Source organism: Esox lucius, chromosome 9 (assembly GCF_011004845.1).
Source record: "Esox lucius isolate fEsoLuc1 chromosome 9, fEsoLuc1.pri, whole genome shotgun sequence".
In the NCBI taxonomy this organism is placed as follows: Eukaryota; Metazoa; Chordata; class Actinopteri; order Esociformes; family Esocidae; genus Esox; species Esox lucius.
The window spans coordinates 4,246,973-4,262,742 of NC_047577.1; the positions used below are offsets into that span (position 1 = coordinate 4,246,973).

General features: G+C 46.0%; 1 protein-coding gene and 1 long non-coding RNA gene across 2 annotated transcripts in view; both read right to left on the reverse strand.

Annotated features, from left to right (window-relative positions):
• LOC105010202 overlaps positions 1–8,383 on the reverse strand; it is a 28,138-nt gene extending 19,755 nt beyond the window's left edge. Inside the window, exon 1 of the long non-coding RNA XR_004576210.1 lies at positions 8,181–8,383. This is a non-coding gene — a long non-coding RNA (uncharacterized LOC105010202). The remainder of the gene's footprint in view (positions 1–8,180) is intronic.
• A 1,239-nt stretch (positions 8,384–9,622) lies between these two features.
• On the reverse strand, positions 9,623–10,303 carry LOC114839838 (GTPase IMAP family member 9-like). The gene has a single exon (XM_034294560.1). It carries the CDS (start codon positions 10,300–10,302, stop codon positions 9,673–9,675), a length of 630 nt encoding a protein of 209 aa, XP_034150451.1. The 5' UTR covers position 10,303; the 3' UTR covers positions 9,623–9,672.
• Between the last annotated feature and the right edge of the window lie 5,467 nt (positions 10,304–15,770).

Below are 15,770 nucleotides of genomic sequence, written 5' to 3' on the forward strand. Positions count from 1 at the left end.
CTAAATTGGTTACTGATCATCAGAACAATCCATCCATCCATCTTCTTCCGCTTATCTGGGGCCGGGTCGCGGGGGCAGCAGTCTAAGCAGGGATGCCCAGACTTCCCTCTCCCCAGACACTTCCTCCAGCTCTTCCGGGGGGACACCGAGGCGTTCCCAGGCCAGCCGGGAGACATAGTCCCTCCAGCGTGTCCTAGGTCTTCCCCGGGGTCTCCTCCCGGTGGGACGGGACCGGAACACCCTCCCAGGAAGGCGTTCCGGAGGCATCCGAAACAGATGCCCAAGCCACCTCAGCTGACCCCTCTCGATGTGGAGGAGCAGCGGCTCTACTCTGAGCTCCTCCCGGGTGACCGAGCTTCTCACCCTATCTCTAAGGGATCGCCCAGCCACCCTGCGGAGAAAGCTCATTTCGGCCGCCTGTATCCGGGATCTTGTCGTTTCGGTCATGACCCAAAGCTCATGACCATAGGTGAGAGTAGGAACGTAGATTGACCGGTAAATCGAGAGCTTCGCCTTGCGGCTCAGCTCTTTCTTCACCACGACAGACCGATACATCGACCGCATTACTGCAGAAGCTGCAACGATCCGTCTGTCAATCTCCCGTTACATCCTTCCCTCACTCGTGAACAAGACCGCTAGATACTTAAACTCCTCCACTTGAGGCAAGAACTTTCCACCAACCTGAAGTGGGCAAGCCACCCTTTTCCGACTGAGGACCATGGCCTCGGATTTGGAGGTACTGATTTTCATCCCCACCGCTTCACACTCGGCTGCAAACCGTCCAAGTGCATGCTGAAGGTCCTGGCTTGAAGGGGCCAACACTACAACATCATCTGCAAAGAGCAGAGATGAAATTGTGTGGTCCCCAAACCTGACACCCTCCGGCCCCTGGCTGCGCCTAGAAATTCTGTCCATAAAAATTACGAACAGAAGCTCCTGCTTCGGTCGTACAGGGACCTGACAGCCCTTAGCAAGGGACCCAGGACCCCGTATTCCCGAAGCACCCTCCACAAGATGCCGCGAGGGACACAGTCGAATGCCTTCTCCAAATCCACAAAACACATGTGAATTGGTTGGGCAAACTCCCATGAACCCTCCATCACCCTGTAGAGGGTATAGAGCTGGTCCAGTGTTCCACGGCCTGGACGAAAACCACACTGTTCCTCCTGAATCCGAGGTTCTACTATCGGCCGTATTATCCTCTCCAGAACCCTGGCATAGACTTTCCCGGGGAGGCTGAGAAGTGTGATCCCCCTATAGTTGGAACACACGCTCCGGTCCCCCTTCTTAAAAAGAGGGACCACCACCCCGGTCTGCCATCCCAGAGGCACTGTCCCCGACTGCCACGCGATGTTGCACAGGCGTGTCAGCCAAGACAGCCCCACAACATCCAGAGACTTGAGGTACTCAGGGCGGATCTCATCCACCCCCGGTGCCTTGCCACCGAGGAGTTTCTTAACCACCTCTGTGACTTCAGCCCGGGTGATAGACGAGTCCACCTCTGAACCCTCATCCTCTGCTTCCTCAATGGAAGACGTGACGGCGGGATTGAGGAGATCCTCGAAGTACTCCTTCCACCGCCCGACGACATCCCCAGTTGAGGTCAACAGCTGCCCACCTCTACTGTAAACAGCGTTGGTAGGGCACTGTTTCCCTCTCCTGAAGCACCGGATGGTTTGCCAGAATCTCTTCGAGGCCAGCCGATAGTCCTTCTCCATGGCCTCACCGAACTCCTCCCAGGCCCGAGTTTTTGCCTCCACAACCACCCGGGCTGCAGTCCGCTTGGCCTGTCGGTACCCGTCAGCTGCCTCAGGAGTCCCACAAGCCAACCAGGCCTGATAGGACTCCTTCTTCAGCTTGACGGCATCCCTTACTTCCGGTGTCCACCACCGGGTTCGGGGATTGCCGCCTCGACAGGCACCGGAGACCTTACGGCCACAGCTCCGAGCGGCCGCTTCGACAATGGCGGTGGAGAACATGGTCCACTCGGACTCAATATCTCCAGCCTCCCTCGGGATCCAGTCGAAGCTCTGCCGGAGGTGGGAGTTAAAGATCTCTCTGACAGGAGACTCTGCCAGACGTTCCCAGCAGACCCTTACAGTACGCTTGGGCCTGCCGAGTCTGTCCAGCTTCCTCCCCCGCCATCGGATCCAACTCACAACCAGGTGGTGATCAGTTGACAGCTCTGCCCCTCTCTTTACCCGAGTGTCCAAGACATACGGCCGCAGGTCAGATGAAACGACAACAAAGTCGATCATCGACCTGCGGCCTAGGGTGTCCTGGTGCCACGTGCACTGATGGACACCCTTATGCTTGAACATGGTGTTCGTTATGGACAAACTGTGACTAGCACAGAAGTCCAAGAACTGAACACCGTTCCTCCCAATCACGCCCCTCCAGGTGTCACTGTCGTTGCCCACCTGGGCGTTGAAGTCCCCCAGTAGAACGATAGAGTCCCCAGTCGGAGCACTTTCCAGCACCCCTCCCAGAGACTCCAAGAAGGTTGGGTACTCTGCACTGCCGTTCGGCCCGTAGGCACAAACAACAGTGAGAGACCTATCCCCAACCCGTAGGCGCAGGGAAACGACCCTCTCGTTCACCGGGGTAAACTCCAACACATGGCGGCAGAGCTGGGGAGCTATAAGCAAATCCACACCAGCCCGCCGCCTCTCACCATGGGCAACTCCAGAGTGGTGAAAAGTCCATCCTCTCTCAAGGAGTGTGGTTCCAGAGCCCAAGCCGTGCGTAGAGGTGATCCCGACTACCTCTAGTCGGAACCTCTCAACCTCACGCACGATCTCAGGCTCCTTCCCCGCCAGCGAGGTGACGTTCCACGTCCCTAGAGCTAGTTTCTGTGTCCAGGGATCGGGTTGTCTAGGCCCCCGCCTTCGACTGCCGCCCGATCCTCTCTGCACCGGCCCCTTATGGTCCCTCCTGTGGGTGGTGAGCCCACGGGAGGGCGGCCCCATGTCGCTCGTTCGTTCCACCAGGCGCTCGCGAACGAGCCCCAACCCCCGGGCCTGGCTCCAGGGTGGGGCCCCGGCTGCGCCATGCCGGGCGATGTCACAGGACACAAATTATTTATCATCATTAAGGGGTTTTTGAACCGCTCTTAGTCTGACCCGTCGCCTAGGACCTGTTTGCCTTGGGAGACCCTACCAGGGCATATAGCCCCAGACAACATAGCTCCTAGGGTTACTCGGGTACTCAAACCCCTCCACCACGTTAAGGTGGCAGATCAGAACAATCCAAGGCAGCTTTTTTCAACCATTAACAGTTCAGACAGAAAACACCACCATTTATTAGAAATGCACAATTTTATTATTCATGTTTTGGCGTTCGTTTCGGCTCCTCTGGGGTGACTCACTGCCATCACATGATCGTGTTGTTGATACTACTAATAACGATGTCAACACCATGATATCATTATTATCAATCCCCATAGACAATGAGCAAGGTACACAGTACTGACCCCCCCATGAAAAGGAAACACAGAATCAAACAAGTGGAAGCAGGGATGGAGGCAGAGCTGGTGGGTGGGTTCATGCTAGTAGACCAGCACACATCAGACTGAGTGAGTAACCTGATGATTAAATTGTCAGCATGAAATCTGATACTGTGATTGGAGCGATCCCAGCATCAGCTGATACGTCGCTGACCAATGGCCACTCGGGGTTCCTGTCTGAACTGGCTATGCTAATTCTTGTGAATCCTGTTGCCTGTTCTGGTCCTGTTGATTCTGTCCACGCATTACTTTTAAAAACTGCATTTAACTGTATACATTTGGAAATACCAACTTTTCAGGTACTCCTGGTTCTCAGGCACATGTTTACTTAATCTGTACTTAATAGAGCCATCACAAAGGAGGAACTGGTAGTTCAAAACACACACTAGATCCTAAAGCCCCAAGCAACTATAGACACATTATTCTCTAAATAACAGTTATGTTTTCTCCACACCTTCTATTTGGTATACATTGTGAACATCTGTAAAGATGTGAAATATTCAAAAATGATTTTTCCAACAAAAATCTAGAAAAATCCTCTAAATTCACCAATTACAACGAGAATCACTGTATCAAATGCAACTGAAGCAGTGGTCATGAGCATCTCTAATCTAACTGATAGGAGCCCCACTGTATAACTGCCTCTATAATCTGTCCAGCCTCTCTGACATACAGACATAATTCAACCAATTAAAAAACATATAATCCAACTTCACCTCCTGTGAACATAATCTGCATTCATTCATTTTTTCTTCATGTTAATGTTTATTATTTACTCATGTCGTATGTCTAGTCTAAATACATAGAAAAAACGAAATATATTTTTGTCAGTAATTAACTTTAACCTGCTTTAGTGGACATCTCCTATTTGACCCCCTGACTTGATAACGCTATATTTACACTTTGTATTATTGCTGATCCTGCAGCTACTGCATCTAAAGCTACAGGTCCTGGTTGTGCGACCTCTGCTGCACCTCCTCCCATCGCTGCAGCACCTCCTCCCACCACTCCTGCTCCAATGGCTATCTTGGCTAAATCAACAGCCAAATTCTTTCCCGTTTCCATCCACTCCTCCCATTTAATCTTTCTGAAGCCACCGCCCCCCCCCCCCCCCCCCCCGCATCATTACCAGGCACACCTGTTTCTTGTTATGTTATTAGGGTAGGGGTATATCTGTCTGTCAGGTTGGGGTTTTGTGGGTTATTGTTTGTCGTCAATGTTCCGTGTATGTTCAGGACTACGTTGTGCCAGTACAGTACAGTACATTGCCTTGCCAACTAGTCCGGCATTATGGGCCTGTTTGGTTCTAGCAGGGATCTCTGTTTGCTCGGCTATTTTGTGTTTTTGCCTGCTTGGCCATTCTGAGCTTGCTAGAACTACATAATAAAAAGAAAGCAATCTACCCTCCTGCGTTTGACTCCTGTCTTTCTACCACGGACCGTGACATTATCAGATATTAAATAGTTTTCATGTGTTTCCTGGCTGCAGACTAAGCATGGAGAATTTGTGTAAGTATGTAAAAGGTCCCCCCCACAAAAAAAATTGCCAGATACCAGAATTATCTTGAAGCCTTTTACACCCCAACTAAGATTTTAGGAAAACCTTTTTCAGAGTAGGGTTAGGGTCAGGGGTCCCAAAGTAGAACTCGCCAGTCGCCCAATGTGGGGATATGTTGTTAATAATTTTGATAATAAGGAAATTTCGACACAATAAAGGTGTTCCAAGAACATGGCTGGACTTTAAGGAGGGGGTGATGGTTTGCAGTGTGTGTCGTGTCAACAAAAAGGAAAAGCGCAGAGGCAGTTCCTTTATTGTTGGCACTACAGCCATGAAACTGGGGAATATACCATTTCACGAGAGCTCACAATGTCACCGTGGTTACACGTCAGTCACCAGGGCACAGTCTCTGCCCCTCCAGGCTACCCCATCAGTAAAGCCCCTCACAAAACTTTCTGATGCTACCGCTAAGAAGATGACCATCATTTTCTAAACCGCACACGCCATTTCATGTCTTGAGAATCATGACAAAGGGTCTAATCTACTACTGAGTTTAAGACTTTTAAGTTAGGATAGACAAACCATGTAAAAATGTTGGTTTATTACCTCTAGCTGGAACGATTCAAGAGATGCTGTTGAACAGCTACACATGTTAAGGGTTAATTGATGCTGATTTTGTAAATTACAATAATTAGCATAATCATAGTTGATAAACAATGTAGTTAAGACTTTTAATTTGGGATAGCCTTAACATGTGAAATAAAGTTGGTTTAATTTTTCTAGATTGAACGGTCAAAGATTTACAGTTTTAGGGTTAATTATTGTGAATTACACAAATTAAGATAGTTAATATAGTCATATTCCATACACGTTTTAAGAATTTTAAATTGGAACAACCTAGACATGATAAACAAAGTTGTTTTCATCTCTCTAGCTTGAACAGTTGAAGAGATACTGTTTTTGGGTATATAAATGTTATTTATGCAAATTAAGGTAATTAATATGGCCAATGCCAATAAACGTTTATGCATTTTCAGTTGGGAAAGCATAAATATGTGAAACAAAACTGGTTTTGTCCTAGCTAGAACCGTTTAAAAGATACAGTTTTAGTGTGAATTAACACAATTAGGCAAATTAAATAGTCCAATGTTTATAAACATTTGATGCAACTACAATTTAGGGTGGCCTTAAAGCTTTCAAATTGGTCTTATAGGTTGATTGGACAAGAAGCATCATCATTATCCATAGAATCCTTTGGGTTTGAAACTTTGAATAGAATATTGTGTTTGAACATTTAATTACATAAAAATGACCACACCATCAATATTTGCCGGACCGCATAAGCGGAGCCGTCCTAGAAGAGCGAATGTCTCTTTGAGTGACTAATGAGTGACTGACTGACATGGAGAATCCATATGCTTCAGGATGTGTTCAGGAGAGTCAAACACTTTGCTGGCTACACGATTTTCTTGTTTTTTCGTCACCTATATTGATAGTTACCGTACCAATGTCATTCGCAAATGGCTAATAAGCTGTTAAAACGGCCACTGGCAAAATACATACAGTTCGACGCTATTTGTGGTGGAGGAAACATTAGGAAACATAAGAAACATTAGTCAGTTTAACAAAGGTTTATGGTGTCTAGCGACATATTAAAACGTGATGTCGAGACACAATACCGACACTTGAAAAGCGTGCAGTTCCGTGATGTGATGGCTAAAAACTTAGCCTCTCTTATGCAACTTTTCCCCACTTCCCCGGTGAGTTAGACAAAAAAATCTATATTCTACACCAACTCCAATGAATTTGCTTCCCTTTGGCACTAGTGTGAAATACTTTCGGTACCACACACAACTGGTTAATGTGAGCTACCCAAATGTTTCTAAAGTGTTCCAGACCTAATATAAATGGGGTATACTTTAAAGCAGGGATTCCCAAAGTGTGGTACGCGCACCCCCAGGGGTACGCGAGCTGCCACAAGGGGGTGCGCGAGAGGAAAAATGTAATGGCGGTCTGTTTCTTTAAGTAGGATTTTCCCATACAATAAAAAAAACATGAACAGTAAACATTTCCATAATCGCTTTTATTTAAAATAAAAACTATAATTTATTTGTTTCATTTTTAGAAATGTAGAAGAAGGCTGCTGTCTTCTTCTATGCACTGCTTTTCTGTTATGCACTGCAGCCGCTACTATAAGCGTGCCGACTCGTTTCATTCATTCCATATACATATAATAAATATGCTTAACTGGCTGAAATCAGGGAAACTGTCTAGTGGGACGTCTAATGATAAAGTCGTTAGTCACGAAAGAGGAGAGGGACCAAGAGAGAGTGAGGATTTGGAGTCAACAGGGATGGAGAAAATAGAGAAAGAAAAGGAGCAGGAGTCAGAAGTTGCGCTGGAGGAAATCGAAGAGGAGGGAAGGAGATGGGATTGGGGGTGCGCCAACCCGGTTGGGACATAGAAGGGGGTGCGCAGGAAAAAAAGTTTGGGAACCGCTGATGTAAAGGGAAAGAAATGTCACCCCCTCTAACATATAAAATGTCCAGTTAGCGTTCACTTTACCAAAAAAATATATTGTCCAGACAAATCTTCAGCAAGTGTATTTACCAAAAGTAAAATAAAATGTTCTGGAATAGGTCAAGTCTGGACACAGATGTATTTAACTTTCACATTCGTTTCTGTCTATTGACCCATTTGGAGTGGACGTCACGGTTACATAACTGAAGTTTGGATGTGGCAGAAAACTGCAGGAAAACGGCCAAGACCCCCGGAATAAAGGAAAAAAATATTGTTGTGGATGAAAAAATACATAACATCCCTAAAGGGAAAGAAATGTCACCCCCTCTAACATGTAAAATGTCAGATTTAACTCTTACTGTGAGTACACACTGAGATCTTACATATAAGAGATTTTCAAACCAGCTAACCAGATAACTATCTGAGTAACGAGTGATCCACGATGTCAAAGGCTTTGGATCAATAAAGTTGTGTTCCCTGTTATCGACACTATTTATAACATCATTTACAACCAAGGAAGCCATAGTTCTTTGACCGGGTCTGAACACTGACTGGTTCTCTGTTCTGACTGACTGGTAAATGCGAGGATCAAGTGATTAGTCCGTTCCGTCATCAATCCCAACTAAGTTTGAGCTCTCCACTCTCAGTCAATACTTACTTTTTATCGATGGAATGCAGTAGCTCTGATTTTCTCCAGTTAGCGTTCACTTTACCAAAAAAAGATATTGTCCAGACAAATCTTCAGCAAGTGTATTTACCAAAAGTAAAATAAAATGTTCTGGAATAGGTCAAGTCTGGACACAGATGTATTTAACTTTCACATTCGTTTCTGTCTATTGACCCATTTGGAGTGGACGTTACGGTTACGTAACTGAAGTTTGGGGGTGGCAGAAAACTGCAGGAAAACGGCCAAGACCCCCGGAATAAAGGAATAAAATATTGTTGTGGATGAAAAAATACACAACATCCCTCCTAGGGGATACCAGGGACACTAATTAATACCAGTCATAGACATGATCTGTTCACATCCACTGTAATATTGGGATACACTACTAGGCCTGCAAATCCTGCATCATCTGAATGTGATGAAATAAAATGCTGACAAGAATCTGCAGTGAAGTTTCGTATTCATTGTTTTTATTATTTATGTATAGTCCAAACACAATAATAAAACATTTAGAAAATTTACACATTCACTATCACCAAGTTATTTCAATGTAAATAAAATACACAAAAGGCTTATAAAGTAATACTACAACTAATACTATTAATAATAATAATAAAACATGTAAATCTTCCAAAACCCCCCTGATGCCTCACTGCTGTTATAAAGTGATTTCCAAAGAAATTAGAGGTGTGGTGCATGAAAGATCCGGTTTCCTACATATACGACACACAATGTCAATCAGTTATAAAACCTACCTACTATTCTCCACACTTTTACTGAAGAATATTTAAACGGCTCCACTTATGAAAACCTGGGTACATACATTCAGGTAAGGATTAATATACATGTGAAAATATCATAACATTTGACATAGTCACTCATCATAGTGTGGCAACATATCACGCTATAATACTTGAGTACAAAGTTACAAGCATTTGTAGTTTCAACACATGTTTTTGTCCAGGACTTTTTACACCCTTTTGGAACACATTGCTTTGCATTGTCAAAATATTGTTACGCCTATATCATGAACCAACATATAAAATCTCCAGTCAATTGGCTTTATGGGAGGAGTTTTATTTTTGTTATAAATGCTTGAAAATCCATCGTATTGACTTTATATTTTCTCGAGTCAAATTTGTTTATCCTGACAGAAGAGACCAGCACGTTGTACCAGACCTTCAAATAAAACAGGGCAGTGGGAACATTTTAAAAATTACATGATTATTTCAACGCCACCTATGGGCCAATCAGTACCATGGACAAATTACAAGCTATGGCCTGAGATATGTGATGTCATAGCCGTGGTATACAGTCTCATATACCACAGCTATCAGCCAATCAGCATTCAGAATTTGAAGAACCGGTTTAGAATTAAGGATATAAAGGCCTAATCCAGCAATAGGTAATAATATGTAATTATTAAATGATACATTCTGTGACACTTTTAGATTCTTATCTCCTCCTTGACCGATTGACTTGATCAAAATCTATTCAAGCTTTGTATTATTGCTGATCCAACAGCCAATCCAGTTGCAGCTACAGATTCGGGTGATGCTACTGCAGCTACTGCAGCTACTCCCACTGCTCCCACTGCTGCTCCCACTGCTCCCACTGCTACTCCCAATGCTACATTTCCAGCAACAGCAATGGACTTTTCTTTTCCCCATTTCTTCCATTCCTCCCATTCAATCTTAATTCGAGCCTCCTTATACATCTTACTGGTGTAGTGCCCTCCTCCATTAGCCTCCACCATCTCGTCTATCTTCCTCAGCAGCTCTGTGACCTGAGTCTGGTCGTCCTTCTCTTTATTGTTGAAGATGTGATATCTGTTTCCACAGTTGTTGTTAAGCTTTCGTAGCTCTGTGCTTCCTTCCAAATACTCCTCGATCGTTTTCTTCTTCAGCTCATCTCCATGAGTGTAGAGCACAATGGTGAACTTAGACGCATCTTCTCCAAAGTTCTCCTGGATCCACTTCACAGTGTTCTGCTCCTCCTCTGTGAACCTCACTCCCAGTCTGACCAACAGGAGGAACACGTGGGGTCCTGGGACAGACATGTCAATGCACCTCCCCATCTCTTTCTTAATTTGATATTCAATCACTTTCTTCATTTTGTCTTCCATTCCATTCTTTATGTCATGGTGCGGTGAGCAGCAGCGCCACCGTGCCATAGTTTCTCAGTTTCCATATCTCACAAACACATCCCGGACTGTCACATGTTTCCAATCTTCCACACCAGGTCCCTATCTAGCTAATTTGTATGTGTATATATGTTTCCCCTCTGCTCCCCACATTGTGGCTCATTGTGCTTGTCATGTTTGGATGTCGTGTATGTTGCCGTTATTGTAAGTACTTGTGTTATTTCATATTGTCGTTTTTTGCTGCTGTAGTCAGCCCTTTACTTTGTGTGTTTTGTGCTCGGTGTTTGTTTATTTCTTATCAATTAAAGAATCCACACCGACTACCCCTGCCTGCACCTGGTTCCTTGTCCATGCAACATTGCACTACACCACCGTTTGTGACAGAATGAGCCACCTAAACTGGAACCAGCAGGCTATGACGGAGGAGGACCACCTTTGGAATCGCCGCCTCCTCTCATGCATGCTCGGCACGTTCCTCTACCGGGACATGGAGCGGGAAGCTCCCTTTACCGTGGAGCGTGTCGAGCGTGTACTCGCGGAGGCGTGCAGACAACGGGCCTTCACCAGCACGAAGGAGCTGCTGGCCCGGTACCCATTCCGTCTGCGGAGGGACATCTTCCCTTCGTCTGGGAAAGTGCAGCAGAAGAGGGCGAGGTGCCCAACGCTCGGTCCGAGGTCCCCCCAGGAAAATTTTAGGGGGGGGCTGAGTGGGTGCCCGAGGGAAGCCCCGAAGGCGCCCCCTCTATGTCCGGGGCCTCCTCGACCCCGTGCAGGCTGGCCTCTATGTCCGGGGCCTCCTCGACCCCGTGCAGGCTGGCCAGGCTGTAGGCTGGCAATTAGGCGCACACCGCTTCCTGCTCCGCGGCCTTCCGCCGCCCCTGTCCCTGCGCCACGGCGCCGATTGCCCCCTGCTGCATTGGAGCAGCAGCCAGCGCCTCCTACCTGCCAGCAGCGGCAGTCAGTGCCCCCTGCTGCATTGGAGCAGCAGCCAGAGCCTCCTACCTGCCAGCAGCGGCAGTCAGCGCCCCCTGCTGCATTGGAGCAGCAGCCAGCGCCTCCTTCCTGCCAGCGGCAGCAGCCAGCACCGCCTGAGGCCGAGGAGGAGTGGCCTGCACCGCCTGAGGCCGGGGAGGAGTGGCCTGCACCGCCTGAGGCCGGGGAGGAGTGGCCTGCACCGCCTGAGGCCGGGGAGGAGTGGCCTGCACCGCCTGAGCCCGGGGAGGAGTGGCCTGCACCGCCTGAGGCCGGGGAGGAGTGGCCTGCACCGCCTGAGGCCGGGGAGGAGTGGCCTGCACCGCCTGAGGCCGGGGAGGAGTGGCCTGCACCGCCTGAGGCCGGGGAGGAGTGGCCTGCACCGCCTGAGGCCGGGGAGGAATGGCCTGAGCTTGAGCTTGCCGGGGTTTGGCTGCCACTGCCCTCTCCTGTCCCGGCCGCCCCAACGCCCTCTCCTGTCCCGGCCGCCCTGGCCCCTCCTTCGGCTCTTCCGGCTACCGACCCATCGTCGGCTCTTCCGGCTACCGACCCACCGTCGGCTCTTCCGGCTACCGACCCACCATCGGCTCTTCCGGCTACTGACCCACCGACTTCAGCCGGTTCTGCCTCCCCGGCCTGTCCCGACGGCTCCGCCACCCTGGTTAGTCTCGGCTGTTCCGCCCCCCCGGCGGGTTTGTGCCGATGGGGGTACTGCGCTGCCCCGCCCCCCCTCCCTTGGGCTGGGGTTCGTCTTGGCCCGTCCGTTGGCCGGGCCTTTGGGGGGGGTACTGTCATGGTGCGGTGAGCAGCAGCGCCACCGTGCCATAGTTTCTCAGTTTCCATATCTCACAAACACATCCCGGACTGTCACATGTTTCCAATCTTCCACACCAGGTCCCTATCTAGCTAATTTGTATGTGTATATATGTTTCCCCTCTGCTCCCCACAAAAGTTGATTTATTTCAGTAATTCCATTCAAAAAGTGAAACTTGTATATTATATTCATTCATTACACACAAACTGATATATTTCAAATTTGTATTGATTTTAATTGTGATGATTATAACTGACAACTAATGAAAATCCCAAATTCAGTATCTCAGAAAATTTGATTAATACTTAAGACCAATACAAAAAAAGTATTTTTAGAAATGTTGGCCAACTGAAAAGTATGAACATGAAAAGTATGAGCATGTACAGCACTCAATATTTAGTTGGGGCTCCTTTTGCCTAAATAACTGCAGCAATGCTGCGTGGCGTGGAATCGATCAGTCTGTGGCACTGCTCAGGTGTTATGAGAGCCCAGGTTGCTCTGATAGTGGCCTTCAGCTCTTCTGCATTGTTGGGTCTGGCGTATCGCATCTTCCTCTTCACAATACCCCATAGACTTTCTATAGGGTTAAGGTCAGGCGAGTTTGCTGGACAATTAAGAACAAGGATACCATGGTCCTTAAACCAGGTACTGGTAGCTTTGGCACTGTGTGCAGGTGCCAAGTCCTGTTGGAAAATGAAATCTGCATCTCCATAAAGTTGGTCAGCAGCAGGAAGCATGATGTGCTCTAAAACGTCTTGGTAGATGGCTGCGTTGACCTTGGACCTCAGAAAACACAGTGGACCAACACCAGCAGATGACATGGCACCCCAAACCATCACTGACTGTGGAAACTTTACACTGGACTTCAAGCAACATGGATTCTGTGCCTCTCCTCGCTTCCTCCAGACTCTGGGACCTTGATTTCCAAAGGAAATGCAAAATGTACTTTCATCAGAGAACATAACTCAGCAGCAGTCCAGTCCTTTTTGTCTTTAGCTCAGGCGAGACGCTTCTGACGCTGTGGCTTGTTCAAGAGTGGCTTGACACAAGGAATGCGACAGCTGAAACCCATGTCTTGCATACGTCTGTGCGTGGTGGTTCTTGAAGCACTGACTCCAGCTGCAGTCCACTTTTTGTGAATCTCCCCCACATTTTTGAATGGGTTTTGTTTCACAATCCTCTCCAGGGTGCAGTTATCCCTATTGCTTGTATACTTTTTTCTACCACATCTTTTCCTTCCCTTCGCCTCTCTATTAATGTGCTTGGACACAGAGCTCTGTGAACAGCCAGCCTCTTTAGCTATGACCTTTGGTGTCTTGCCCTCCTTGTGCAAGGTGTCAATGGTTGTCTTTTGGACAGCTGTCAAGTCAGCAGTCTTCCCCATGATTGTGTGGCCTACAGAACTAGACTGAGAGACCATTTAAAGGCCTTTGCAGGTGTTTTGGTTTAATTAGCTGATTAGAGTGTGGCACCAGGTGTCTTCAATATTGAACCTTTTCACAATATTCAAATTTTCTGAGATACTGAATTTGGGGTTTTCATTAGTTGTCAGTTATAATCATCAAAATTAAAAGAAATAAACACTTGAAATATATCAGTCTGTGTGGAATGAAGGTATACATTATACAAGTTTCACTTTTTGAATGGAATTACTGATATAAATCAAATTTTATATCCGGGACCATGGCTTTTATACAGAAACCTTTACCCATAACGCCATCTGACCATCCTTTGAGAGTCCCCGGAGATGGGGCCCTCTTTTTTGTTCTCTGTTTCTTCCTGAGTGTTCTTAATTAAAACTACTGACTCATGACAACCTTATGGTTCATTTTACAAGAAATATAAAAAATACACATTGCTAATACACAATGTTTTTTAATCACCCGAGGCCCCAACATCATCTTTATCAGAAAACAGTCACATTCAAGGATTGATGTTAAGTGGTGCACAGTCCTTTCTCACACACAGAGGGCAGTCCCCCCTTTGGCAAAGAGCACAGTTGTAGGGCTCAGGGTAGTAATAATGTCCATCCTTAGCCGGGCATCGTTTGCTGCAATATTAGCAATCATTCGTCCTTTACGGCATGGATAGTGTCTGCGCAATGTCTTGTCATAAACGGGGACACTATTAGGCCATGTAAGGTTAAGATATAGAATACACATATGTGATTGGAAGACAATGGAGAGAATCAATGGAGAGAAAAATTAGAGAGATGGAAGATTAAAATCACAGACTCATGTTGAATAAAGATGGCTCTCCCCTGACTTCTGGTTGCATTTATTTTGTTCATGGATCAAACTTGGACAGAATCTAACAGCGTTAATTAACTACCAGGCTCTTAATGGGTACAGTTACAAGTTTTACCACCTTTTCACCACAAGGTCTGAACCTGCTAGAAAACACTAAATCATGAGTATATGATGGATTTTTTTTTATCAGGGCAATAAAATGAAATTTATATTTGCAAGTTCAGTGGTCCGTTTCATTGTATTTTTTAACGGGGGAAAAAATACATTTTAGAAAAATACGTGAAACATAAGCTAAATAGACAATGGAGTGAAGGGTAAACATCTCAACGTGCAAGCAAGTCCAGCAATGAAGAACCAAGTGAACATGTGAAGGAGGATATGATTCTGGCATGTGTCGGTTTTCAGCGCAAAATCTGCTCTCCAAAAAGTAATCATTAATCTATAACCAACGTACTTCGTCAAGGTTTTCTGTATAAAAGTATTTTGCAAACTGACAGCTTAATACAGCTGAGCAGCAAGCAAGTATCTTACAAATAAATGCGAGGATCACGTTAAGTGATTGGTACTGCAGTAACAACCGTTCCGCCATCATTCCAAATTTCAGTCAAATCGAGCTCTCCTCTCTCAGTCAATACTTACTTTTTATCGATGGAATGCAGTAGCTCTGATTATCTCCGGTTTGGTGTTTAATATTATTTTCACGAATGGGTCTGGAAGTTTGTAAGTTTCACATTCGTGGTCTCAGGTGAATAAGTAATTTTCGGAGTAATAAAATATTGTAATCTAATCTCCTGACCAACTATAGGTGGAACAACAGGATAGGGTAGCTGCCACCACCTTTTTGATGAAACCGGTTTGGTCCGGTATAGGAAACTGTTTTTCCTCACACAAACAGTATAGTAAATAACAATAACCTTTATTGGTAAATGGTAATACATACAATATATACATTCATAAAATTCACCCTAGGGGATACCAGGGACACTAATTAATACTAGTCATAGAAGTAATTTGTTCACACCCACTGTAATATTGTGATACACTACCATGAATGGCACAACCTAGGCACTGCCAATATCCTAGTAAACAGGCACACATTCTGACAGCAGTGCCACTGGCGATGGGAAATCAAGGCTTTCTGGAGTATTCAAGGCTTTTGTGAATTTGGACCGAAAAACCAAAGAAGTCTCAGGGGAATGCTAAACAAATTATGCGTGAATCTGAAATGCGATTCTATAAAATATATTACGTTAGCGTAAATTGGAATGTGTCAAAAAAACATTACGAATGACCTAGGACATAATGTTAAGAAAACCACAAAAACACAAGATATGTATTGAACACTACGCATAAGTATCATATATTACGAATTTACACCAAACACATTATATTGTAGCGATTGC